General features: G+C 37.7%; 1 protein-coding gene across 3 annotated transcripts in view; it reads right to left on the reverse strand.

Annotated features, from left to right (window-relative positions):
- The window catches only part of FAXDC2 (fatty acid hydroxylase domain containing 2), a 176,667-nt gene that overhangs the window by 57,324 nt on the left and 92,666 nt on the right, over window positions 1-26,677 (reverse strand). For all 3 annotated transcript variants that reach the window (XM_053718707.1, XM_053718706.1, XM_053718708.1), the window contains 4 exons: window positions 25,346-25,449; window positions 18,736-18,857; window positions 18,335-18,540; window positions 16,065-16,170 (listed from right to left, as the gene is read on the reverse strand). In XM_053718707.1, coding sequence (XP_053574682.1) covers window positions 16,065-16,170; window positions 18,335-18,540; window positions 18,736-18,857; window positions 25,346-25,449 — 538 coding nt within the window. The remainder of the gene's footprint in view (window positions 1-16,064; window positions 16,171-18,334; window positions 18,541-18,735; window positions 18,858-25,345; window positions 25,450-26,677) is intronic.

A 26,677-nucleotide genomic window follows, 5' to 3' on the forward strand; every position in this document is an offset into this window, starting at 1 on the left:
TTATTGCCTTTAATTCTAGTGCCCAGTAAAGAGGAAATATAGATTCAATCACATTCTTCGATTTCCAATAAACATTCATATGAAAAAGCCCTTTAATGGTATATAGTGACCGGGTAATATATCATAACCGGAATACAAAGTTCTTTTTACGTAGTCTATTTTAGCCAACTCCAGTAAAAGTAGAACAAACAGTCCTTCGTGTGCAATATACTAATATAAGATAGACTTATATTACCTTTTGGGGATCCCGACCTCAGCGTTATAACTCCTTACCGGACAAACTCATGCTCGCTCAGGCTACAATATCAGCCTGTCCACCATCTGCGGATTGAGCAACTTCTATGCCGGGCGTCTTCCGCATACGTGAGATCACGTGTTCACACCTTCTCCCCGTGATTGGTCCACACGGATAGGCTTTCCCTCTTCATCACTTCGTACTCACTCTGTAGCCAATGTAGCGAACACAGAGTCCCGAACTTTCAACCAGGGCTGTACCGGGCACTGAAAAAAAGCTTGTAGATTTCCGATATCCACTTCCTCAGGTCAGGATCAGGATGATGGAGCACAGGAGCAGAACAAAAGGCCTTTTTCAGATGAGAGAAGGCATTCATGGCTTCAGGAGGCCAATTTTTGCAGTCTTTGTTCCGTTTAGTCAACTCAGTGAGTGGAGCAACTATCTGGGAAAAGTTCTTTATAAACTTGTGGTAATAATTGGAGAACCCCAAGAATCTCCGTAGTTCCTTTAAAGCAGTTGGTTGAGGCCATTCCAGAACTGCTGTGAGCTTAGAAGGATCCATGGCAAAACCTTCCTTCAAGATGACATAGCCAAGGAACTGGATCTGGACTTGATCGAACTCACATTTTTCTAGTTTGGCTACCAGAGAATTGTCTCTGAGGCAGAGAAGTACCTGTCTCATGGGTTCATGATGCTCCTCAAGGGTGGAAGAGAATATAAGGATATCATCCAGGTAGACGATGACAGTGTGATTGAGGAGGTCAGGGAGGACATCATTGACAAATGCTTGAAAGACTACTGGAGCATTACACAGCCCAAAGTGCATTACAAGGTATTCGTAATGCCTTGATCTTGTGTTGAAGGCAGTCTTCCATTCATGCCTTGGGAAGATGCGAATAAGATTGTACGCCCCACGTAGGTCCAGCTTGGTGAAATAGCGAACATTCTGTGGTGAATCGTAAAGTTCAGTGATCAAAGGAATGGGATAGCGATTCTTGATAGTGATGTTGTTTCGGGCTCTGTATTCAATACAGGGTCTGAGCCCAACATCCTTCTTACTGACAAAAAAGAAGCCAATCCCGGCAGGAGAAGAGGAAGGGCGAATAAAGCTTTAAGCTAGGTTTTCTTGAATATAGTCCTCCATGGACTTGGTTTCAGCTTTGGAGAGTGGATAAGTCCTCCCTTTAGGAAGTGGGGCTCCAGTAAAGAGGTCGATTTTGCAGTCGTAAGGATGGTGGGGTGGCAGCACATCAGCTGCTTTCTTTTCAAAGACGTCTGTGAAATCCGCATATACTGAGGGAAGGCTTGAAGGGGTCTGTAGACTGGCTATGGGAATGCGGAGCAGAGGAGTAACCTTAGCAAGGCAGGAGTGGAAGCAGGATGTACCCCAGGAGGCCAACTGTCCCTCAGCCCAGTCGAACTGTGGATTGTGTATACGAAGCCAAGCAAGACCAAGGATGACAGGTTGTGCTGGAGAATGAATGACATCAAACTGCAACTGTTTGGTATGAAGGACTCCCACAGTCAGGGTTAGGGGTGCTGATTCAAAATGGATTAAACCTGATCCAAGGGGAGTGCCATCCAGAGTAGTTATTTTCAGACATTGTTTTTTCTGCAGAAGAGATAAACCTGCCTGAATCATAAAACGGTGATCAAGAAAATTTCCAGCTGCCCATGAATGAATCAAAGGCTTGAGCAGGATACCAGGATCCGAGAGAAGTGAGGGGATTTAGTAGTGACCACTCTTATGTTATCCTCTAAGCATTGGCTTTTCGCGGCAGAATATCACAGTTCTTAAGCTGATGTGAGTTAGAACCACAATAGAAACACAGTCTCAATCTCCTTCTCTATCTTTCGGATTCAGAGGGCTTGAGGAAGGAGAGATCCATGGTTTCCTCTACAGAGGCAACTGGAGGTGCTGAAGGGGTAGAGGATAGTCTAGAAACCAGACGAGAGGGAAGGATTCTACGAGTTCATTCTTTTTCAGCTTGTCTCTCCTGGAAGCGAGAATCTGGACTGATACAAAGTGATATAAATTCATCAAGGGAAGAAGGAACGTCCCGATAAGTAAGTTCGTCCTTGATGCATTAATGCAAACCTCTCCTAAAGGCCGCCTTGAGGGCACTGCCATCGCACCTGGTCTCAAGTGCCACGGTGCGAAACTCGATGGCATATTGTGCCACAGTCCTATTGCTGTGGCAGAGATCCAAGAGAGAGTATTCTGCAGCAGAAGCACAGCCAGAAGTCCCAAACATAAATAATAATGCAGTAATGAAAGCATCAGCATTGTTCAGGAGTTGAGTGCTATGTTCCAAAAGGGGAGAGACCCAGGCCAGGACCTTGTCTTTCAATAAAGAAATGATAAAGGTGACCTTTTGACTGATGAGACTGGAAGGTGTGAGGATCATTGCGAAAGTGTAGCCTGCACTGGTTAAAAAAAACCCTACAGTCAGTCTACTACTTGTCAGGCAAAGGGGCTGACAAGGGTGGGGCCCTAGTACTTATGGATAGAACATATTATATAGAAGAAATTAAGGGGCAATTACAGGATCAAACAACTTATAAAATACTAAATAGTAATCCTGTTAAGTTATTACAAAAAGAAATTTCACACATCTTAGAGCAAGCCTATAATGATCATATCATAGATAAAAAGCTAAAAGAATATCTTTTTGTACAGAATCCCAGAACTCCTATATTCTATTCTGTTCCCAAGGTCCATAAGGATGTAAAAAGACCTCCTGGTAGGCCTATTGTCTCCAGTGTTCAATCGGTATTTTCTAACATTTCTATATTTGTAGATAAAATTTTGCAACCAGAGGTTAACAAAATGTCTTCATATATTAAGGATACTAATCATTTTCTTGAAAAAGCCAAAAGTCTAGAATTTCCCTCTAGTAAGTATATACTCTTCACTATGGATGTAAAAAGCTTATATACATGCATAAAACATGAAACAGGTATTTCTATTGTTATGAAAAATTTATTGAATAACAATATATGTACTAGGAAACAGGGTCAATTTATTGAAGAACTATTAAGATTAATTTTATTTTGGAACTACTTCCTATTTGAAGATGAATGGTATGTACAGTTAAGAGGAACAGCCATGGGATCCAATGTGGCCCCATCATACGCCAATCTCTTCATGAATGAGATAGAGGAGAAAATCATTTATGAGAATACAATCTTTAAAGAATATGGCTCCTTCTGGTGGAGATTCATAGATGATGTCTTTGGCGTGTGGTGGGGTGACATTGGATCCCTGGAAAAATTTGTCAGAGAGGTAAATTCAGCAGTACAAGGTCTGGAGTTAACTATTACTTACAGTGAAGAGAGCATAACGTTCTTAGACACAAAAGTTATAAAAGCTGGCAATATATTAGAATTTGATTTGTATATCAAAAATACTGATAAAAACACCTTACTTAGATTTGACAGCTTTCACCCAAGACCTTTGGTAGAATCTCTCCCTAAGAGCCAGCTTCTTCGTGTAAAAAGAATAGTGAGTAACACCCAGAAATGTAATCAACGCATAGATGAAATGGCACACAAATTCATTGAAAGAGGCTATCCAGCTAAGTTAATTGAAGAAAAGAAACATGAGGTATTAAAGCTACATAATAAAAACAACACCATTAAACAAAAAGAGAACAGGATGGTCTTTGTTTCTCAGTAGAGTCACTATAGTAAAGAAATCACTAAAAGCATAAGAAAACATTGGCACATACTTAGTGACTGTAATGACAAAATACCTATCTTCAAAAACCCTCCCCTAATGGCCCAAAGACGTGTAAAAAATTTGAGAGATCATTTGGTAAAATCTGATGTTGGTCCAAGCAGAGGGAGTATTCAAACCCATATAGGCAGTAAAAATTATGGTACATACCCATGCTTAAATTGCATGAGCTGTAGCTCTATAATTAAAGGCAAATTTCTTTCATGTAATTAGCAAGAGTCCATTAGCTAGTGACGTATGGGATATACATTCCTACCAGGAGGGGCAAAGTTTCCCAAACCTCAAAATGCCTATAAATACACCCCTCACCACACCCACAATTCAGTTTTACAAACTTTGCCTCCTATGGAGGTGGTGAAGTAAGTTTGTGCTAGATTCTACGTTGATATGCGCTCCGCAGCAAGTTGGAGCCCGGTTTTCCTCTCAGCGTGCAGTGAATGTCAGAGGGATGTGAGGAGAGTATTGCCTATTTGAATGCAGTGATCTCCTTCTACGGGGTCTATTTCATAGGTTCTCTGTTATCGGTCGTAGAGATTCATCTCTTACCTCCCTTTTCAGATCGACGATATACTCTTATTTATATACCATTACCTCTGCTGATTTTCGTTTCAGTACTGGTTTGGCTTTCTACAAACATGTAGATGAGTGTCCTGGGGTAAGTAAATCTTATTTTCTGTGACACTCTAAGCTATGGTTGGGCACTTTATTTATAAAGTTATAAATATATGTATTCAAACATTTATTTGCCTTGACTCAGGATGTTCAACATTCCTTATTTTCAGACAGTCAGTTTCATATTTGGGATAATGCATTTGAATCAATTTTTTTCTTACCTTAAAATTTGACTCTTTTTTCCCTGTGGGCTGTTAGGCTCGCGGGGGCTAAAAATGCTTCATTTTATTGCGTCATTCTTGGCGCGGACTTTTTTGGCGCAAAAAATCTTTTCTGTTTCCGGCGTCATACGTGTCGCCGGAAGTTGCGTCATTTTTTGACGTCCTTTTGCGCCAAAAATGTCGGCGTTCCGGATGTGGCGTCATTTTTGGCGCCAAAAAGCATTTAGGCGCCAAATAATGTGGGCGTCTTATTTGGCGCCAAAAAATATGGGCGTCGCTTTTGTCTCCACATTATTTCAGTCTCATTTTTTCTTTGCTTCTGGTTACTAGAAGCTTGTTTATTGGCATTTTTTCCCATTCCTGAAACTGTAATTTAAGGAATTTGATCAATTTTGCTTTATATGTTGTTTTTTCTCTTACATATTGCAAGATGTCTCACGTTGCATCTGAGTCAGAAGATACTTCAGGAAAATCGCTGTCTAGTGCTGGAACTACCAAAGATAAGTGTATCTGCTGTAAACTTTTGGTAGCTATTCCTCCGGCTGTTGTTTGTATTAATTGTCATGACAAACTTGTTAAAGCAGATAATATTTCCTTTAGTAATGTACCATTGCCTGTTGCAGTTCCTTCAACATCTAAGGTGCAGAATGTTCCTGATAACATAAGAGATTTTGTTTCTGAATCCATCAAGAAGGCTATGTCTGTTATTTCTCCTTCTAGTAAACATAAAAAATCTTTTAAAACTTCTCTCTCTACAGATGAATTTTTAAATGAACATCATCATTCTGATTCTGATGACAGGATTCTGTCTCAGAGATTGATGCTGATAAATCTTCATATTTATTTAAAATGGAATTTATTTGTTCTTTACTTAAAGAAGTACTAATTGCTTTAGAAATAGAGGATTCTGGTCCTCTTGATACTAATTCTAAACGTTTAGATAAGGTATTTAAATCTCCTGTGGTTATTCCAGAAGTTTTTCCTGTTCCTAATGCTATTTCTGAAGTAATTTCCAGAGAATGGGATAAATTGGGTAATTCATTTACTCCTTCTAAACGTTTTAAGCAATTATATCCTGTGCCGTCTGACAGATTAGAATTTTGGGACAAAATCCCTAAAGTCGATGGGGCTATTTCTACCCTTGCTAAACGTACTACTATTCCTACGTCGGATGGTACTTCGTTTAAAGATCCTTTAGATAGGAAAATTGAATCCTTTCTAAGAAAAGCTTATCTGTGTTCAGGTAATCTTCTTAGACCTGCTATATCATTGGCTGATGTTGCTGCAGCTTCAACTTTTTGGTTGGAGACTTTAGCGCAACAAGTAACAGATCATGATTCTCATAATATTATTATTCTTCTTCAGCATGCTAATAATTTTATCTGTGATGCCATCTTTGATATTATCAGAGTTGATGTCAGGTTTATGTCTCTAGCTATTCTAGCTAGAAGAGCTTTATGGCTTAAAACTTGGAATGCTGATATGGCTTCTAAATCAACTCTACTTTCCATTTCTTTCCAGGGTAACAAATTATTTGGTTCTCAGTTGGATTCTATTATCTCAACTGTTACTGGTGGGAAAGGAACTTTTTTACCACAGGATAAAAAATCTAAGGGTAAAAACAGGGCTAATAATCGTTTTCGTTCCTTTCGTTTCAACAAAGAACAAAAGCCTGATCCTTCATCCTCAGGAGCAGTTTCAGTTTGGAAACCATCTCCAGTCTGGAATAAATCCAAGCCTTCTAGAAAGGCAAAGCCTGCTTCTAAGTCCACATGAAGGTGCGGCCCTCATTCCAGCTCAGCTGGTAGGGGGCAGGTTACGTTTTTTCAAAGAAATTTGGATCAATTCTGTTCACAATCTTTGGATTCAGAACATTGTTTCAGAAGGGTACAGAATTGGTTTCAAGATGAGACCTGCAAAGAGATTTTTTCTTTCCCGTGTCCCAGTAAATCCAGTGAAAGCTCAAGCATTTCTGAATTGTGTTTCAGATCTAGAGTTGGCTGGAGTAATTATGCCAGTTCCAGTTCTGGAACAGGGGATGGGGTTTTATTCAAATCTCTTCATTGTACCAAAGAAGGAGAATTCCTTCAGACCAGTTCTGGATCTAAAAATATTGAATCGTTATGTAAGGATACCAACATTCAAAATGGTAACTGTAAGGACTATCTTGCCTTTTGTTCAGCAAGGGCATTATATGTCCACAATAGATTTACAGGATGCATATCTGCATATTCCGATTCATCCAGATCATTATCAGTTCCTGAGATTCTCTTTTCTGGACAAGCATTACCAGTTTGTGGCTCTGCCGTTTGGCCTAGCTACAGCTCCAAGAATTTTTACAAAGGATTTGGACGATATCTTGGTACTTGCTCAGTCTTTACATTTAGCAGAATCTCATACGAATCGACTTGTGTTGTTTCTTAAGATCATGGTTGGAGGATCAATTTACCAAAAAGTTCATTGATTCCTCAGACAAGGGTAACCTTTCTGGGTTTCCAGATAGATTCAGTGTCCATGACTCTGTCTCTGACAGACAAGAGATGTCTGAAATTGATCTCAGCTTGTCGAAACCTTCAGTCACAATCATTCCCTTCGGTAGCCTTATGCATGGAAATTCTAGGTCTTATGACTGCTGCATCGGACGCGATCCCCTTTGCTCGTTTTCACATGCGACCTCTTCAGCTCTGTATGCTGAATCAATGGTGCAAGGATTACACAAAGATATCTCAATTAATATCTTTAAAACCGATTGTACGACACTCTCTAACGTGGTGGACAGATCACCATCGTTTAATTCAGGGGGCTTCTTTTGTGCTTCCGACCTGGACTGTAATTTCAACAGATGCAAGTCTCACAGGTTGGGGAGCTGTGTGGGGATCTCTGACAGCACAAGGAGTTTGGGAATCTCAGGAGGTGAGATTACCGATCAATATTTTGGAACTCCGTGCAATTTTCAGAGCTCTTCAGTTTTGGCCTCTTCTGAAGAGAGAATCGTTCATTTGTTTTCAGACAGACAATGTCACAACTGTGGCATACATCAATCATCAAGGAGGGACTCACAGTCCTCTGGCTATGAAAGAAGTATCTCGAATTTTGGTTTGGGCGGAATCCAGCTCCTGTCTAATCTCTGCGGTTCATATCCCAGGTGTAGACAATTGGGAAGCGGATTATCTCAGTCGCCAAACGTTGCATCCGGGCGAATGGTCTCTTCACCCAGAGGTATTTCTTCAGATTGTTCAAATGTGGGAACTTCCAGAAATAGATCTGATGGCGTCTCATCTAAACAAGAAACTTCCCAGATATCTGTCCAGATCCCGGGATCCTCAGGCGGAGGCAGTGGATGCATTATCACTTCCTTGGAAGTATCATCCTGCCTATATCTTTCCGCCTCTAGTTCTTCTTCCAAGAGTAATCTCCAAGATTCTGAAGGAATGCTCGTTTGTTCTGCTGGTAGCTCCGGCATGGCCTCACAGGTTTTGGTATGCGGATCTTGTCCGGATGGCCTCTTGCCAACCGTGGACTCTTCCGTTAAGACCAGACCTTCTGTCACAAGGTCCTTTTTTCCATCAGGATCTGAAATCCTTAAATTTAAAGGTATGGAGATTGAACGCTTGATTCTTGGTCAAAGAGGTTTCTCTGACTCTGTGATTAATACTATGTTACAGGCTCGTAAATCTGTATCTAGAGAGATATATTATAGAGTCTGGAAGACTTATATTTCTTGGTGTCTTTCTCATCATTTTTCTTGGCATTCTTTTAGAATTCCGAGAATTTTACAGTTTCTTCAGGATGGTTTAGATAAAGGTTTATCCGCAAGTTCTTTGAAAGGACAAATCTCTGCTCTTTCTGTTCTTTTTCACAGAAAGATTGCTAATCTTCCTGATATTCATTGTTTTGTACAAGCTTTGGTTCGTATAAAACCTGTCATTAAGTCAATTTCTCCTCCTTGGAGTTTGAATTTGGTTTTGGGGGCTCTTCAAGCTCCTCCGTTTGAACCTATGCATTCATTGGACATTAAATTACTTTCTTGGAAAGTTTTGTTCCTTTTGGCAATCTCTTCTGCCAGAAGAGTTTCTGAATTATCTGCTCTTTCTTGTGAGTCTCCTTTTCTGATTTTTCATCAGGATAAGGCAGTGTTGCGAACTTCTTTTGAATTTTTACCTAAAGTTGTGAATTCTAACAACATTAGTAGAGAAATTGTGGTTCCTTCATTATGTCCTAATCCTAAGAATTCTAAGGAGAAATCATTGCATTCTTTGGATGTTTTTATGTTGAAGCTACTAAGTCTTTCCGAAAGACTTCTAGTTTATTTGTTATCTTTTCCGGTTCTAGAAAAGGCCAGAAAGCTTCTGCCATTTCTTTGGCATCTTGGTTGAAATCTTTAATTCATCTTGCCTATGTTGAGTCGGGTAAAACTCCGCCTCAAAGGATTACAGCTCATTCTACTAGGTCAGTTTCTACTTCCTGGGCGTTTAGGAATGAAGCTTCGATTGATCAGATTTGCAAAGCAGCAACTTGGTCCTCTTTGCATACTTTTACTAAATTCTACCATTTTGATGTATTTTCTTCTTCTGAAGCAGTTTTTGGTAGAAAAGTACTTCAGGCAGCGGTTTCAGTTTGAATCTTCTGCTTATGTTTTTCATTAAACTTTATTTTGGGTGTGGATTATTTTCAGCAGGAATTGGGTGTCTTTATTTTATCCCTCCCTCTCTAGTGACTCTTGCGTGGAAAGATCCACATCTTGGGTAGTCATTATCCCATACGTCACTAGCTCATGGACTCTTGCTAATTACATGAAAGAAAACATAATTTATGTAAGAACTTACCTGATAAATTCATTTCTTTCATATTAGCAAGAGTCCATGAGGCCCGCCCTTTTTTTTGGGGTGGTTATGTTTTTTGTATAAAGCACAATTATTCCAATTCCTTATTTTATATGCTTTCGCACTTTTTTATCACCCCACTTCTTGGCTATTCGTTAAACTGAATTGTGGGTGTGGTGAGGGGTGTATTTATAGGCATTTTGAGGTTTGGGAAACTTTGCCCCTCCTGGTAGGAATGTATATCCCATACGTCACTAGCTCATGGACTCTTGCTAATATGAAAGAAATGAATTTATCAGGTAAGTTCTTACATAAATTATGTTTTTTCCATCATCCCCATAATGGCACCAGATATGAAATTAGAGGTTTCTATACGTGTGATACCACACACGTTGTATATTTAATCAAGTGTCCATGTTCTCTGGTTTACTTGGGCGAGACCACCCGTAAAGTAAAAGATAGGATGAGCCAACATCGCTCTAATATACGCTGTAAAAACAAAGAGGCCCCAGTATCTTGTCATTTCATAGAAAAAGGCCATAATATCAGTCAAATGAGATGGCAAGTGATTGATCAGATAAAACCCCAGAGAAATGGACAAGATAGAGAAACCTTATTAAAGCAGAAAGAATCATGGTGGATTCATAAACTAGAAACATTTAAACAGAGAATTAGACCTGTCAGTTTACCTTTAAGTATGTTACAGTTTGTTCAAATAAAGGTTCTACTATATGGGTCCAACAATAGTTTTATTATCAGCAGTATTAAATCAGTTATGTAATGGTACTATTGTCCCTAGTAACCCCTATCCAATATAAATTTAATAAAATAATTTTGATATGATAAATTAAGAATTAAACTTTTATCATAGTTTAATATTGGACTAGTACATAGAAGGCATTTACCTATAGTCAGAAATTTCCTTGCTTTCATCAAATAAAAGATTTTTAACTCTTGTTAGAACATGTGTGCAATCTAAATGGTTTAAGATTAACCTTGTGAATTTTTTCAAAATTCAAAAGAGACACAATCTTTTCTTGTTACATCAGTAAAACATACAATTCCTATAAGCATGTATATATAATTGTATAAAATGACTTTTTAATGTTATACATATGAACACCAGTAGGTGTCACTATTTTTACAGGTTGTGGGCCCTGTGGCGCCAAACCAACAGGTATATAAGGTGTGTTAAGTTTGTAATAGCCTATGCATGATTAAGAGGCATTAGCCTCGAAACGTTGCTATTTTGTCCTAATAAAGATATTTTCCAGCATTGGAGAGCTGTGGACACTTTCATTTTACTTGTCAGGCAAAGGTATCCAAGGTATATTTCCAGAAGCAGGGGAAGAGGATACAGCACTGGCAGCTGGGACTGGCTGCGCAACAACAGGAGTAGTGTTCTTTTCTGCAACCATTGATGAGAGCATAGCGGATATAGCCTCTAGTTTAGAGTCCACATTCTGTAAGTGTACGGTATGGGTTCCCAGCATCTGTCCCCGAAGATGGGCTGCTCTTGCAACCTCATTTGGATCCATGGTCCAAGTATAATGTAATGCTTGTGGGATATTCCTCTATCAAACCAAACTTGGCCAGTAGTCTTCTTATACCGGCGTCAAGTAGAGTTATAGGGAATATCCCAGAGCGCAGAGAGTTTGTAAAATGAGGTAAGCAGTACTCACAGAAGGCAGGGCAGTCCTTAGCGGCAATAGGAAGGAAATCTGGCAGAATAGCAGTTCAGGGGTAAACCAATAAAAGGACCAGGAACAGGCAGGAGTCAGCAACAAAGGGAAATCCAACAGTATAACATTTCAGGGGTAAACCAATAGAATGGTCAGACAAGCAGAGTTCAGCAACAGTATATCAATCCAGCAGTTTAGGGGTTAGGCAGGCAGAGAGGTCAGATAAGCAGAGATCAGCAGCAGAATATCAATCCAGCAGTTTAGGGGTAAAGAGGCAGAGTGGTCAAACAAGCAGAGGTCAGCAACAATATAACAGTCCAGCATACAGCAACCATAACACCCAGGAGCACACTAAGTAACACCTATACTTGGACAGTGCATGTAAGCACTGCAGGTACTTACATAGGCGCAGATTTGCGCCAAGGAGGACACACAGGTGTACAGAGGAGCGGCATCCAGTATGGAGAGTCAGCGTGTGGCGATGACATCACCGCACGCTCTGAAGCACCACCTGTGTCTATGACAACAGCCATAGCAAGCAGCAGTGCGGCGGCGTGACATTCTGGACATAAACTGACCTTGCTAAACAAAAGGCAGAATAGACCGAATACTATAGTCTCCAATTTGAAAGTAGGGACTCTTCCTAAGTTTTTCAGAGCTTTTAGATCCAAAACGGGTCTGATTCCCTCATTCTTTGGAACAATGCAGAGAATTGAATAAAATCCCATTCCCTGTTCAAACAGAGGAACAGGAATATTCACTCCCATATATTCTAGATCCTAAAATGACTGAAAAAAGGCTTGAGCCTTAAATAATCCTTTGGAATATTGGACAAAATAAATCTTCCTCCGGGAGGGAGGCCTTGTTCTGAAACCTATCCAGTAACTCCGAGAAACTATATTTAAAACCCAGGGATCCAGAAAAAACTGAAACCAAGTTTCCTGAAAAGGGCACAACATGCCCTCTACCAGAGCCTCTGGGTCGGGGGCCACACCTTCATGAAGATTTGGAAGTACTGGTAGATTTTTGTGAATCTTTAAGCCTGTTCCAGTTAGAACTTGGCTTCCTGTTGAGGCCAGAGGGACCTTGCTTTTTGAGAGGAGGAATAGGATTTTTGTTCCCTGTTCTGATAAAAGAAACAAAAATTAGAAGCTTTAGCTTTACCCCCGGGCTTCTGGTCCTGAGGAAGAAAAGCTCCTTTACCTCCAGTCATTGTAGAAATAATTGAATCCAAAGCAGAACCAAACAATTTCTTTACATGGAAAGAAAGATAAGTCTGAATTTAGACACCATATCAGCAGGCAAAGACTTTAACCATAAAGTTTTTCTGGAGGGAACTGCCAAAGACATACCCTTAGCATTAATCTTAAAGGGACAGTCTACTCAAGCTTTTTATTGTTTAAAAAGATAGATAACCCCATAATTAAACATTCCCAGTTTTACATAACCAACATGGTTATATTAATATACTTTTTACCTTGGATTAACTTGTATCTAAGCCTCTGCAGACTTCCCCCTTTTTTCAGTTCTTTTGACAGACTTGCATTTTAGCCAATCATTGCTGACTGAGCACAATGTTATCTGTATGGTACACATGGTTTAATGCTGTCAAAATGCACTGAGATGAGGAGCCATCAAGGGCTTAGAAATTAGCCATATGAGTCTACTTAGGTTTAGCTTTTAACAAAAAATACCAAAAGAACAAAGCAAATTTGATTATAAAAGTAATTGGAAAAGTTCCTTAAAAGTGCATGCCCTATCAAAAGCATGAAAGTTTAATTTTGACTAGACTGTCCCTTTTAATGATCACAAATGAAAGCATTAGCACATTTAAGCAATTCCAACAAGTTAAAAGAAACTTTACTAGCAGAATATAAAGGGTCTTTAAAGGAAGAATAATCTTTCAAAGCAATAGTAGTACGCTTAGCCAAGGTAAAAATGGCCCCATCCACTTTAGGGACAGTTTCCCAAAGCTCAATATTAGAAGCAGGTAGAGGATACATTTTCTTAAACCTTGCAGAATAAGACTATCTAGAATAGACCATTCCTTACAGACTATCACAGAGACAGCATTAGGGACAGAGAAAACCTCAGAGGACTTAACCATGGGTTTATAAATTAAATCTAAACGATTTACAGACTTGTCCTTAGCTACTTTTTAACCACTAAAGAAAGCAAAATCTCCTTTAAAACAAAACGAATATGATCAACTTTAAACAAAAAAAGAGGATGAATCTGCTTTATGATCAGAGATAGACCACTTATTACCAGAGAACATCTCTCCTTCTGAAGACTCAGCAGAAACATAAATGCTTAGAGCTAGTAGAAGGCAAATTATGAACTGACCTTTTACACTTATTTTAAGGCGGCATAGCTGCTAACATTTCAGATACTGTTGCACAGATGGGGTCCTTTACTCCAGGGGCAATAGAAGTCCCCAGTAAGGAAAAAACAAAAGGAGCAGCATTAGGGGTCTATTTATCAAGCTCTGAACGGAGCTTGATGCCCCGTGTTTCTGGCGAGCCTTCAGGCTTGCCAGAAACACAAGTTATGAAGCAGCGGTCTAAAGACTCCATAACCTGTCCGCCTGCTCTGAGGCAGCGGACAGACATCCCCGAAAATCAACCCAATTCAATACGATAGGGTTGATTGATACCCCCTGCTGGCAGCCGATTGGCTGTGAATCTGCAGGGGGTGGCGTTGCACCAGCAGTTAACAAGAACTGCTGGTGCTATAGTGGATCATGTCCGCACAATGATAAATGGACCCATTAGACTAGAATAGACAAATATTTAAGCATCTGTCACAAGCTGGAAGTAAAACTTAAGCCTTTTTACAATAAACACAATTATCACTGGTAGGAAAGTGTTCAGGAAGCCAAGCTTCTAGGAAGGATTTAGAGATAGAATCAGAAGGCTCCATTAATGCAAAAATATACAAAGTTGAAAAAGCATAAATAGTTAAACCCCCAAAGAAGAGCTCGAGGAAAAAGGAAAACTTACCCCCCCCCCCCATCAGAAAAGATCTTTAAAAACTTACTAGGCCAGAGCATGCTAATCCAAAAGCAGGACACAAGCAGACTACACACCCGATGGCTATCTCACCAAGAAGTTAGGGAATGCGTGTGAAAACAGTGTTAAAAAGGAAGTAAGCCAAAACCAAACATGAGCAACCCTGACATACATAGACTCACACACACAAATAACAGCGTGCGCAAACCCAAGGGCTTACGTGCGATATCCTGACGCCCACAGGAAAAAAAAACTGCCCAAAACACAAATGTATCAAGCTCCGAATGGAGCTTGATGCCCCGTGTTTCTGGCGAGCCTGCAGGCTCGCCAGAAACAGCAGTTATGAAGCAGCGGTCACAAAGACCGCTGCTCCATAACCTCTCCGCCTGCTTTGAGCAGGCGGACAGACATCGCCGGAAATCAACCCGATAGAGTACGATCGGGTTGATTGACACCCCCCTGCTGCCGGCCGATTGGCCGCGAGTCAGCAGGGGGCGGCGTTGCACCAGCAGCTCTTGTGAGCTGCTGGTACAATGCTGAATACGGAGAGCGTATTGCTCTCCGCATTTAGCGAGGTCTTGCAGACCTGATCCGCACTGTCGGATCAGGTCCACCAGACCTTGATAAATAGGGGCCAAAGTGTGTTAAAAATGTAAAGGGCAATAACAGAATACAATAATTCTGTTATATATATATATATATAATATATATATATATATATATATATATATATATATATATATATATAAAACCTAAAAGGCTTATAGAGTACAGTAGTAAGCCAAACCAGTGTTGAAATATATAAGCAGAGGACTAGGAGTATACTGAAGACTCAGCAGGAGGCGGCAAAGGAAATTTCCTTGAGAAACCCATAGAAGGCTTGTGACTAAATTCCCATGAGGTGAAAAAAGTCACTACCCTTACTCCATACACAACCATCTGACAAACACTGCACTCTGAGGGCAAAAGGGCCTCAATTCAGTCTGAGAACCTCTCTTACTGAAGAATAACATGCACATCTTCATTCTTCACCTCTCTCCAGCAGAGACAAAGACAATACTAGTTTCCAGTAAGGTAGGAGGGGTTTTTATAAAGATCTTGGGGTTTGGGAATCTTTGCTGCCTCCTAGTGACCAGGAAGAGTAATTCCCAGGAGTAATGGATTGTGGACTCTCACCAACTGTATGAAAGAAAAACACATAAAATAGATTTACAGTACTTCCACTTTTGATTCTACATCCTCTTTTGAAATATGGGCTCCCTTATGCCAGTGAAACCTACAGGACAACTTTTTAAACATTTTACAGAATAGATTATAATGCATAGGTGTTATATTTTCATTGGAACTTTTCAGAACAAAGTTGGTTTCTGGTTTGTTACACTGAAGTTTATAGCACATTTACTCATCCAGATGAGTGCAAATCAATATACTTGAAACTATTTTCCTTGCAGTAGGAAATTCTGGTTTAAGGCTCAGAACAAACCAGATGAGACATTGAGAATCTCATTAACATGTCATTACACAGAATTCTCTGTTGCAAAGAAAACCCTGTATGTTATGGAAACAATTCTCTTTACTTGTCTGGATGTGTATATGTTCTATAAAATCTATATATTCAAACACTACAAAATATTACTATAATGCTATATCTATATAACTAGAGATATACGCCCCAGTACATGACGTTTGCTGTACGTGTAGAGAATTGGTAAAAATGATCAGCATTCTCTCTCTTACTTACAATGTGCTCCAGAGGATGAGCATATAATGATACCACTCCTACGGGGGCAGTCCATTCATGGTGTTGTTTGTGGATGTGTTTGTATATACTTGGGTGATGGAACAATCTGTTGATAACACACACAGTAGATGTAAATATTTATTACATAGCATAAATCATTATACAGCAGCTAAAACTGCTTTTTATATTTAAATATCTCTTTAAGAATAAATAGAACATATTCTGCTATGTGCAGAACATTGGATTATGAAATATGCAATATTATCTTGACGCTCTTCTAAATAACCACAATCGTGTTTGAGCGCCTTGAGGGCGTTCACGACTTCTCAAATTCTGTTTGTTACCACGACTTTGAGAACACGAGAGTGCAAACATTTTACTTTCAAATTATAATATGAGTGCAAAAGATTTTTTTTCTAGCGGTTTTAACGCTCGAACACTAGCAAGAACTACCGCTCCTCTCATAATCTAGCACAATAAGTTTATAATCAACACACTTAGAAGAACCTTAAAAATACTGACCATATTGGTAAAATTCCAGATATCGCTAGTAAAGCTATAGTTTTGTGTCACTTAGAGTAGAAAGAAAAAATCTCACAAGTCTCCTGGATTTCTCCCCTCCACCTTTTTAAACCTAATTTTAAAGGAACAGTGTCCTGAAAAATAATTTTTCCATGAATGTGTTTCCAGTGACTTGTTATACCAGCTGCAGAGTATAACAATTATTAGAAGTTACTTCTTTATGTTTATGTATATGAAATAGTTTTGCCATTTGACGCCGCAACCCATTAAAATGGGTTCAGCTTGCAGGGAAATCATATTTCCTTATTGCATCACTTTCTGTACACACACACACGCATGCTTCTTTATATTATCTCTGTATACCAAATCCCAATACTTAGAGAGCAACTGTAAATTTTATTGCTTATATCTCCTACCTCCCAATGGGAGTGTAATTTCTTCTGCACAGCTTTTCTGTAGCCTATACTTAAAGGGACAGTCTACACCAAAATTATAATTGCTTAAAAAGATAGATAATCCTTTTATTTACCCATTCCCCGGTTTTGTATAACCAGCAATGTTATATTAATACACTTTTTACCTCTGTGATTACCTTGTATCTAGGCCTCTGCAGACTGTGCCCTTATCTCAGTTCTTTTGACAGATTTGCAATTTAGCCAATCAGTGCTTACTCTTAAATAACTCCATGGGGGTGAGCACAATGTTACCTATATGGCACACATGAACTAGCACCGTTGAGCTGTGAAAAACTGTCAAAATGCACCTCAGACAAAATCAAATGCTGATATACAATGTAAATGAGCTATGTGAAAACAATTAAATACACTCCAGCAGGTAAAATGGATCATTGGGAACAAATTAACGGGGAGAACAATTTAGGGTAAACTGTCCCTTTAACTGCCAACTTTAGTAATGTTTACTTATTTGTAGTGTGGTACTGTGAGCTATAGTTTAGCTTCAGCATAAATTATCCTTGTTTCATACAGATCAACATGTTTCATCTCACTACAGGTTTCTAACGCTTTTTAAGCTTTCTCCTGTAGGGTTGTCTGCAAAACTCTACAGGAAAACAGATAATCATTCTCTCTCTCTTTTATTTTTGAAATGCTTCTCCCTCTTCATTTACACAAATATATACTTTAGCCCATCTGAAAACACTGTAGCCTTACATGAGAGTTTGTGCTATACTTTTTTCATGATGTAGTTAGAGCCCTTTATTTCTTTTTTTTTTCTGGAAGCTACTTGCCAAATCAGAAAGACAAATTATCTTCTGCCCATCAGTCTCATTCCAGAATACACACATAACTGGCAGCACATTTACAAGAATTTGCAAATATGATTTAATTTCCAGTTATATTGACTCACACTTGTAGAATTCACTATTATTATTATACTTTATTTATAAAGCGCCAACATATTCCGCAGTGCTGTCCATGGATACAGTTCATTAAAATAAAACAATGATATAAAACTTGTAAGAGACAGGACAAAACGTACAAACACATACAGGAGGAATTGAGGGCCCTATTCCCGTGGGAATTTACAATCTAGAAGGGTAGGAGGTTGAGAAATACTATTGAAGGATTATTAAGTAATGCATGAATATGCACAATTAAGAATTTAAAAAGAAAAAAAAATTCTCTATTTTACTTCTAATGAATAGTTATTGTTGTATTAACAAAGTGGATATTTTAGATCAGTGATAATCACTTTAAAGCAAATGGATATATTTCCGCAACATAACTTACCGATGTGAGTAATAGAAGAGAATTTCTTCAATGATTGCGAAGACCGATAGCTCGAGGAGCACCCAGTGGAAAGTGGGCAACTCTGTCCCACAGGGACTTCCACGCCATTGCATGAATGGATACATAAGGAGGACCATGGGTAAGGAGATAAAGATCTGGTTAAAGAACACAGTTTTCACAGCATGCCAAAGCCTGACTGGGTCCACCTGAGAAAATGAGGCATAATGAACTTGTAACAATGAACAGGATGCTTACCAGGACAGTATAAAGACTGAGAGTATCAGACACAGACATGTAGACGGCATTAGCAGAGAATGAGCAGTGCAGGAAACAGATTATAAAAGTAAGTTAGTAGTAGTTGGTAAATAAATGACAGGAGAAGTTCAGAGCTACATACGCACTGGACTGTTTTTTCCAAGCTGGATGCGATAACGTGTGATAACATTTGGTTTTCCAGTTACGTCGGTATACATCAAAACTGCATTATAGATCCAGAACGATAAGCTGGGAATTACCATTGCACCTGCAAGTTGAGAGGGAAAACTGAGTGAAGTGTGTGGACAGATGTTAAAAGAGACATGAAGCCCAACATTTTTCTCTCTTGATTCAGATAGAGAATGCAGTTATAAAAAGTTTCCAATTTACTTCTATTATCAAATTTGTGTAGTTCTCATGTTATTCTTTGTTAAAGAGATATCCAAATAAGTAGTGTGCACGTGTCTGCAGCTCTATATAACAGGAAATAGTTCTGCCATTTAGTGCTCTTGCTAACGTATAACATTGTTCCAAAACTGCTGTCATATAGTGCTGCAGACACGTGCACACTCCTCAACTTAACTTCCTTCATTTTCAACAAAGAATAACAAGAAAACAGAGAATTTGATAATGAAAGTAAGTTGTAAAGTTGTTTAAAATTGTATGTTCTGTCTGAATCATGAACGAAAAAAATTTGGGTTTTATGTCCCTTTAAACTAAATCTCTCAAACTTTGTGATTTTTCTAATAATTCACTAACAGCACATGGAATTAAGCTAATTAAGTGACAAAATAGTTAAAACTGAAATGCTCATTAGTTTATTTCATTGTTGAATACAAGCATTTTTGCAATATACTTGTCTAGGAAAAGCTATCACCATTTCAGCAGCATATGCACATATGCTGTGAATGCCAACATTTTAAATACTGTGTAAGCTCAGAAAGTCAGCAACAGTGTTGTATCATGTCTGCTGATTCTTTAAGTAGGTGTGGTGTTAGAATACTGAGACATGAGGCATGCAGAGCATATGTACGTATGCCACTGAAACAGTGAAAGCTATTAGAAACATTCCTGTTAATGCAATTATATTGCAAAAATACTTTTATTAAAAATTGAAATGCACTCGGGCACATTTCAGTTTTAAGTAGTATGTCCATTTAAGGATGGGATATACACTTCTAACATCAAAGGACACAACATATTCAAGTAAGGAACTTTTTCACAACACATCAACATAAAAAGTGCCTTAGTAGTTCTTTAACACCATTAGAGAATGTATATATTCCCCAAATTTGCAGAAGCTTATTAATCTGCTATAAATGGCTTACATTAGCATGGTATCCTAACAACCCTTCTTATGTAACTAAATGCGAAAGAGATCTGAACACGTTTATTCAGAATAAGACTTTTGGAAAGAGATATTCCTGGCAATGAATAAATCCTCTATTTCCGGAACAGTGTCATAAACAAATATTAAACTTATCACAAAGTGGTACCTCACTCCACAGAAATTGCGCCATATCTATCCGACATGCTCAAACAAGCTGGAGAGGTTGTGTTGAGAAGGGTTCTCTCCTACATATTTGGTGGGAATGTAAAATCGTCAAAATGTATTGGTCTTTGGTGATTAATGCAATGCAAATGATACTCACTTGCCCACTAAAAAATGAGGTTACAACTCCTAATGCATGGAAACATTTGAATTCCTTTTAAATTAAAAATAACATTTTTAAATTAATATCCAACTGCACTAAGCGTTCAATACCGAGGTACTAGCAGAGATCAGAAACACCCTCTTTCTCAGAATGGGTGAATCCGGTTTCTCACACTTTTAGCCTAGAAAAAAGCCCATTACACCTTGAGAGGAAAGCAAGATTTCTTCTTAGTCATGAAGTTTTATTGGACCCAATGGCTAAATTCTAAAACATAAATATACCTTTTAAATGTTGAAGAGTGGCCCGGCGAGTCGTAATGAGACCACTACCAATGAACAATATACCTAGTCTTCCAGGTCGGAGGGTGCCGCCGTTCTCTAGTCCACTTTGCTATCTAATTATCTTAAATCAAGTCAAATCTAAACTCTCATGATTCGGATAGAGCAGCAATTTTAAACAACTTTCCAATTTACTTCCATTAACAAAATGTGCACAGCCTTTTTATATTTACACTTTTTGAGTCACCAGCTCCTACTGAGCATGTGCAAGAATTCACAGAATATAGGTATTTGCATTTGTGATTGGCTTATGACTGTCATATGAAACAGGGAGTTTAAATAGACATAACTTAGTCAAAAAAAAAATCTACTACTCATTTGAAGTTTGGACTAAGTGCTATTGCACTGTCTTTTATCAGGTATTTGTTGTTTATACAAATCTACTGTATTTACTGGTCCTTTAAGTTATTCACTTTTCAGTCTGAAGTGCTTTATTCCTACTGAGATGAATTTATGACTTAGTTATTTTAAGCTTTAGATATATGGTTCTTGGATCTACTTAATCTAATTTTCTTTCTGCACTGTTATTTTCCCTCTCTTCTCTCTTTCTTTTTCTTTGTCAAGTACTGAGTAGCTTACCAATGTAACCTCTTATAGGTATTGATTATATGCTTAGTCTTCTGATTTTTTTATTTTTTTGTTCATAGAGGTCATTGTTTAGCTTTCAAAGTTCACCTTACTTATTTCACTTATGTTTTTACCTCATTTGTCTTGACTTCAGTATTGCTGTAATATGTATGCTTTATTTATTTTAAATTCTGTTGTTTTAACTATTCATTAAAAATGTAATAAAGATAATATACACAAAGAACACATGTTGTCACTCCCCTTGATAGTCCTTCGTTCGTGGTCCAGGTTTAAATGCCTTCTCTTGGAGATTTGATACACAAAGGAGCTTACATTTCCAGTTATATATTTGATAATTTAGTCATACAATAGACTATATTCCAGTGCTGCCAATCATGTTTTTTTTATATGGTTTCATGCTTTAATAAGCCATCATATTTAACAATTTAAACCTACTTTGGCACTTTTTATATAACATCAGACCACAACTACCTATTAAGATACAAGCACAAACATTCAGCTTAAATAAGAAACCAGCAGACACTAAATTGTATTTACAACAGTTCCTTTTTGCCCCACTAAATTTGGCCAATACTGTAAACCCTAAATTATTAGCACATCCAACCTGTTGTCAATTGATTGGGTCAAATACTGGATAATTTGTTCTTCTGTTTTAGTCTACAGGTTGGAGCTTTTTAACTGCTATGTGGTGTGGATTGCCTGTAGTCTCCTGACTACACTGTTAACTATAAACTTTTTGGTATAACCTGTCTGGATGCCTGATCTGGTTTCCTGGCAACTGCTGCACCATTATGGCACACAACTCCCAGTATTTAGCTGACTTTAGTCCAGAACTGGATGTTGGTGATATCATGAGCATACTGCTGAGCTCTAAGCAGCTACTACTTTCACTGGAAAAGTTGTGTAGTCATCAACGTAACCCAACCTCTCCCTTGTTCCTCAGGGCAAGGATATTTTATCTATGGGACTACAGATTAAGGATTTTAGAGTACATATAGAGAGTATAGTGGTAGATCAACTCACACTACAAATGCCATTAATGTTTTTGGGAAACATAAGGAGATCCTTATCTGTCCTTTTACAGTATCAAAATTTGTGATCGACTCTCCACTTCCAACTACAAGGAGGCGCTAGATAGCAGCTCTATTTCCAAGACACCCACATTATTTATGTAGAATCACAAATCATTCTCTTATCTCAATGCACTGTACTGGAATCAAGCAGAAGATATTAGATATTCAGGAAACTTCTTATTGGGTTGTTGTTGTTTAGTGGGTTGGAGTGGGAGTAAAGATTATTTTTAGACTTACAAAACTGCATAAACTCATTCATCTTCAATACTGATTATATATAGTTTTAATGATGTTTCAGTTCTAACTACTGGTTTTCAGATTGTATCACCTGTATATATGGATAGTGATCTGGTTTGGAACAAGGCCACTGAACTTATGGAATGTCATTATGATAACCTCAGGTTTGCAAAGTATGTAGGTGTTGTGCTTCATGATTAATGTTTTTACACTTATCCATTTACTCTTGTTTAGAACTGTATAGGTCCATACGAGTCTTAGAGCCCTGCCTAAATGCTATACAGAACTCAGTGACAATTATATGAACTATTATATAAATCACATGGACTATAAATATTGTTATACATCAGCATCTAAGGACTTTTAGCAATTAATATATACTATAGGTAAGCTCAGTAACCATTGATATGCATTTGTGACATTGCATGGTGCTTCTGGTTATCTCTCATACATTTCAATCCTATTTATGGCTTATGCATATTCTATTCTACAGCTATCTCTCAACATCACATTCATTTTTATGTTTCTATTGGCAGTAATAATATATTTTCTTCACAAAAAGAAGCATGTCATCCAGGATAATATAGTGTGAATATATCTATGAACTGAGCCATCACTATAGCGACATGCAGCGTGGGTGTGCAAAAATAATTCAGCCAGAAGGTGCAAATGTGTATAATGTCAGCTGTTAAGCACAGGGACTGAGGTTTATGAACTTTCCTTTGACCCTACTGGAGTCCGCCTTTTTTATTGGATTAACACGCAATACAGTTAATTATTTTTAACCAACTTTGGTTTCAACTGCAATACTTTATATTGAGGAGTAGTTTGGGACTTTTCCTTTTTTCAATATATTTCCTTAACACTGGTTTTGTACAGATGCTTTTCTAAGGTCTTACACTGCACTTTCAGCTGAATCTCGTTGCTATTCACAACAGTCCCCATTTACCAGGGGTAGTGTCAAAGAACCTGCTCAGCTGCCTTATCTCACTAGGGTCACCACAGTATTTTACATGGAGAGAAAACGGATTATTGTTACTCAGCTTCTAACATATACTAAGTGTTAAACAGTTGCTGCACATTATTTTTTATTATTAATATTATTATTATTCTTAAAGGAAAAGTAAAGTAAAAATTAAACTTCCATGATTCAGATGTTGCATGCAATTTTAAAACTTTCTTATTTACTTCTCTTGGTATTTTTTGTTGAAAAGCATGCAATATTGGGAGCTACTTGCTGTATGATGGCTGCACATATATGCCTCTTGTCATTGGCTTACCCAATGGGTTTATCTAGCTCCCAGTAGTGCATTGATGTTCCTTCAACAAAGGATATCAAGAGAATTAAGCTAATTTGATCATTTACGTCAGTTGGAAAGTTGTTTAAAACTGTATGCTCTATCTGAATTATGAAATAAAAATGTTGTATTTTATATCCCTTTAAGCAAATCATTTCTGAATATAGAAGTCGGGTATAACTCAGAAAATACATGTAACCTTGCTTATGAATGATGTTTTAATGCTTTGAAAACAATGAGAGTAATATAGCCCTTAGTTAATATGAAATCCATGCACTTTGTTTTCATTATAAATTGATATTGATATGCAACATACTGATTAGGTCATATAAACGCATTTGGTCTCCTAATTACTATGTACTGTAAATAATCAGACTCATCCAGAAGTGACCATACACTGGAGATCATTACACATATTCTACTCTTGTTTTAATATAATGATCTTCTGAGTCATTTTTTACGGTACATTGATTAAGACCCTGACATACTCCGCTCATATAAAGTATGCATTTTTTTTAAAAAGATTCTGCATTGGCCATAAAAGAGCTTCATTCATGGTAGCCTTTGTGAAAATAGATTATTCCTGTTACACTTTATTCTTATATACTTTATTCACCTACTTGAATAAAGCGTCTAAACCTTTTAACAATAGTTAAAGTTGCTCTTAATTGCTATGTTTTTAAACATGATGAACACTTCTGGTCTACCTTGGTGTGTTTTTTTTAGATTAGGGTTTTTTTTACTTGAAAAAGAGCTGATTGCCCTTTTAAGGACAGTAAAAGAGCTGAATGCCCTTTTAAGGGCAATTCCCATACAAATGCTCCTTTAGGGGCAATGGGTAGTTTAGTTTTTTTAGTGTTAGGTTTTTTTATTTTGGGGGGTTTGGTGGGTGGGGGGTTTACTGTTAGGGGGGACTTAGTATTTTTTAGAGGTAAAAGAGCTGTTAAACTTAGGGCAATACGCTACAAAAGGCCCTTTTAAGGGCTATTCGTAGTTTAGTATTAGATTAGGGGGTTTTTAATTTTGGGGGGATTTTTCATTTTTATAGGGGTATTAGTTTAGGTTTATATTTTAGATAGCTTTGTTTTTTTCTGTAATTTACTTTTTTTTATTTTTTGTAACTTTAGCTAGGGGGTTTGTATTTTTTAAACATAGATTACTCTCTGGGCAGACGTATCGACCTAGTTCTTTATAACTAATTTTTATGTTAAAATAAATGTAAAATAAGAAAGTCAAACATACAGTATAAATGATTTTAATAAAATATAAACAAATTACTGGGTGCATATTTAGAACTGATTTTTGAGATACCAATAGATTTTGTTTCTACTTCAACAAGTACAAAAAAAATCCCTTCTCAGTGAATTATTAAAACTTAATAAGGTAGTTTGGTAATAGATACTCAAAAACACTGGCAAATTAAAATGGTTTATTTTAAGGTTAATCCACTATATATCTCTAGATAAGTGGTGCGTCTTACTGATTGTTATTTAGGTTTACGATAAGCCTGCTGGCATTAATTTCATTTCCAAGTGATTAAGCTCAAAACCTAAATGAGGATACTCACCCAAACAAAACAAGGCAAGCTCATTTCCTCCATAGTAATCATGCAGTTTCCCCCACTGTGCCTGCCAAAAGTCACCTGAGGCCCCCCAGAATCGTTGCAGGTGCCTGAGTCAGAAGAGAACCGTATAGAGCTAAATATAGCGTTAAAGAGGTCAGTAAACACAAAATTAAACTTTCATTATTAAGAGAGAGCATGTCATTTAAACGTTCATACCAGAAATTACATGGATATATACACTTTTATATTCCAAATAAAAGGACTTTTCATATACATTTGAAACACAAGTTGTGGATAATAATTTATTTACTCAGGATTTGTCTATTATAGCAACGGACACTGGTTGTTTTATTAACCAACGGCTAGATTACGAGTCTTGCGGTAGGCTTAAAAAGCAGCGCTGGCCGGTCCCAACGGTGCTTTTTAACGCCCGCTGGTATTAAGGGTCTTGAAGGTACAAGTGTACCGCTCACTTTTTTGGCCAGACTCAGAAATACCGCAAATCCACTTACGTCAAGTGCGTATCCTATATTTTCAATGGGACTTGCATAGCGTCGGTATTACGAGTCTGACAAAAAGTGAGCGGTACACCCTCTCCTGTCAAGCCTTGTACCGCATTTTAAAGTCAGTAGTTAAGAGTTTTACACTACAATGCCGTAGCATAAAACTCTTAATTAAAGTGCTAAAAAGTACACTAACACCCATAAACTACCTATTAACCCCTAAACCGAGGCCCTCCCACATCGCAAACACTAAAATACATTTTTAACCCCTAATCTGCTGAACCGGACATCGCCGCCACTATAATAAATATATTAATCCCTAAACCGCCGCACTCCCGCATCGCAAACACTAGTTAAATATTATTAACCCCCTAATCTGCTGGCCCTAACATCGCCGCCACCTACCTACATTTATTAACCCCTAATCTGCCACCCCCAACGTCGCCGCCACTATAATAAAGTTATTAACCCCTAAACCTAAGTCTAACCCTAACCCCCCCAACTTAAATATAATTTAAATAAAATTACTACAATTAACTAAATAATTCCTATTTAAAACTAAATACTTACCTATAAAATAAACCCTAAGCTAGCTACAATATAACTAATAGTTACATTGTATCTAGCTTAGGGTTTATTTTTATTTTACAGGCAACTTTGTATTTATTTTAACTAGGTACAATAGTTATTAAATAGTTATTAACTATTTAATAACTACCTAGTTAAAATAAAGACAAATTTAAATGTAAAATAAAACCTGACCTAAGTTACAATTACACCTAAGACTACACTACAATTAAATTAATTACCTATATTAAATACAATTAATTTC

This window comes from Bombina bombina, chromosome 6 (assembly GCF_027579735.1).
Source record: "Bombina bombina isolate aBomBom1 chromosome 6, aBomBom1.pri, whole genome shotgun sequence".
NCBI classification, from domain to species: domain Eukaryota; kingdom Metazoa; phylum Chordata; class Amphibia; order Anura; family Bombinatoridae; genus Bombina; species Bombina bombina.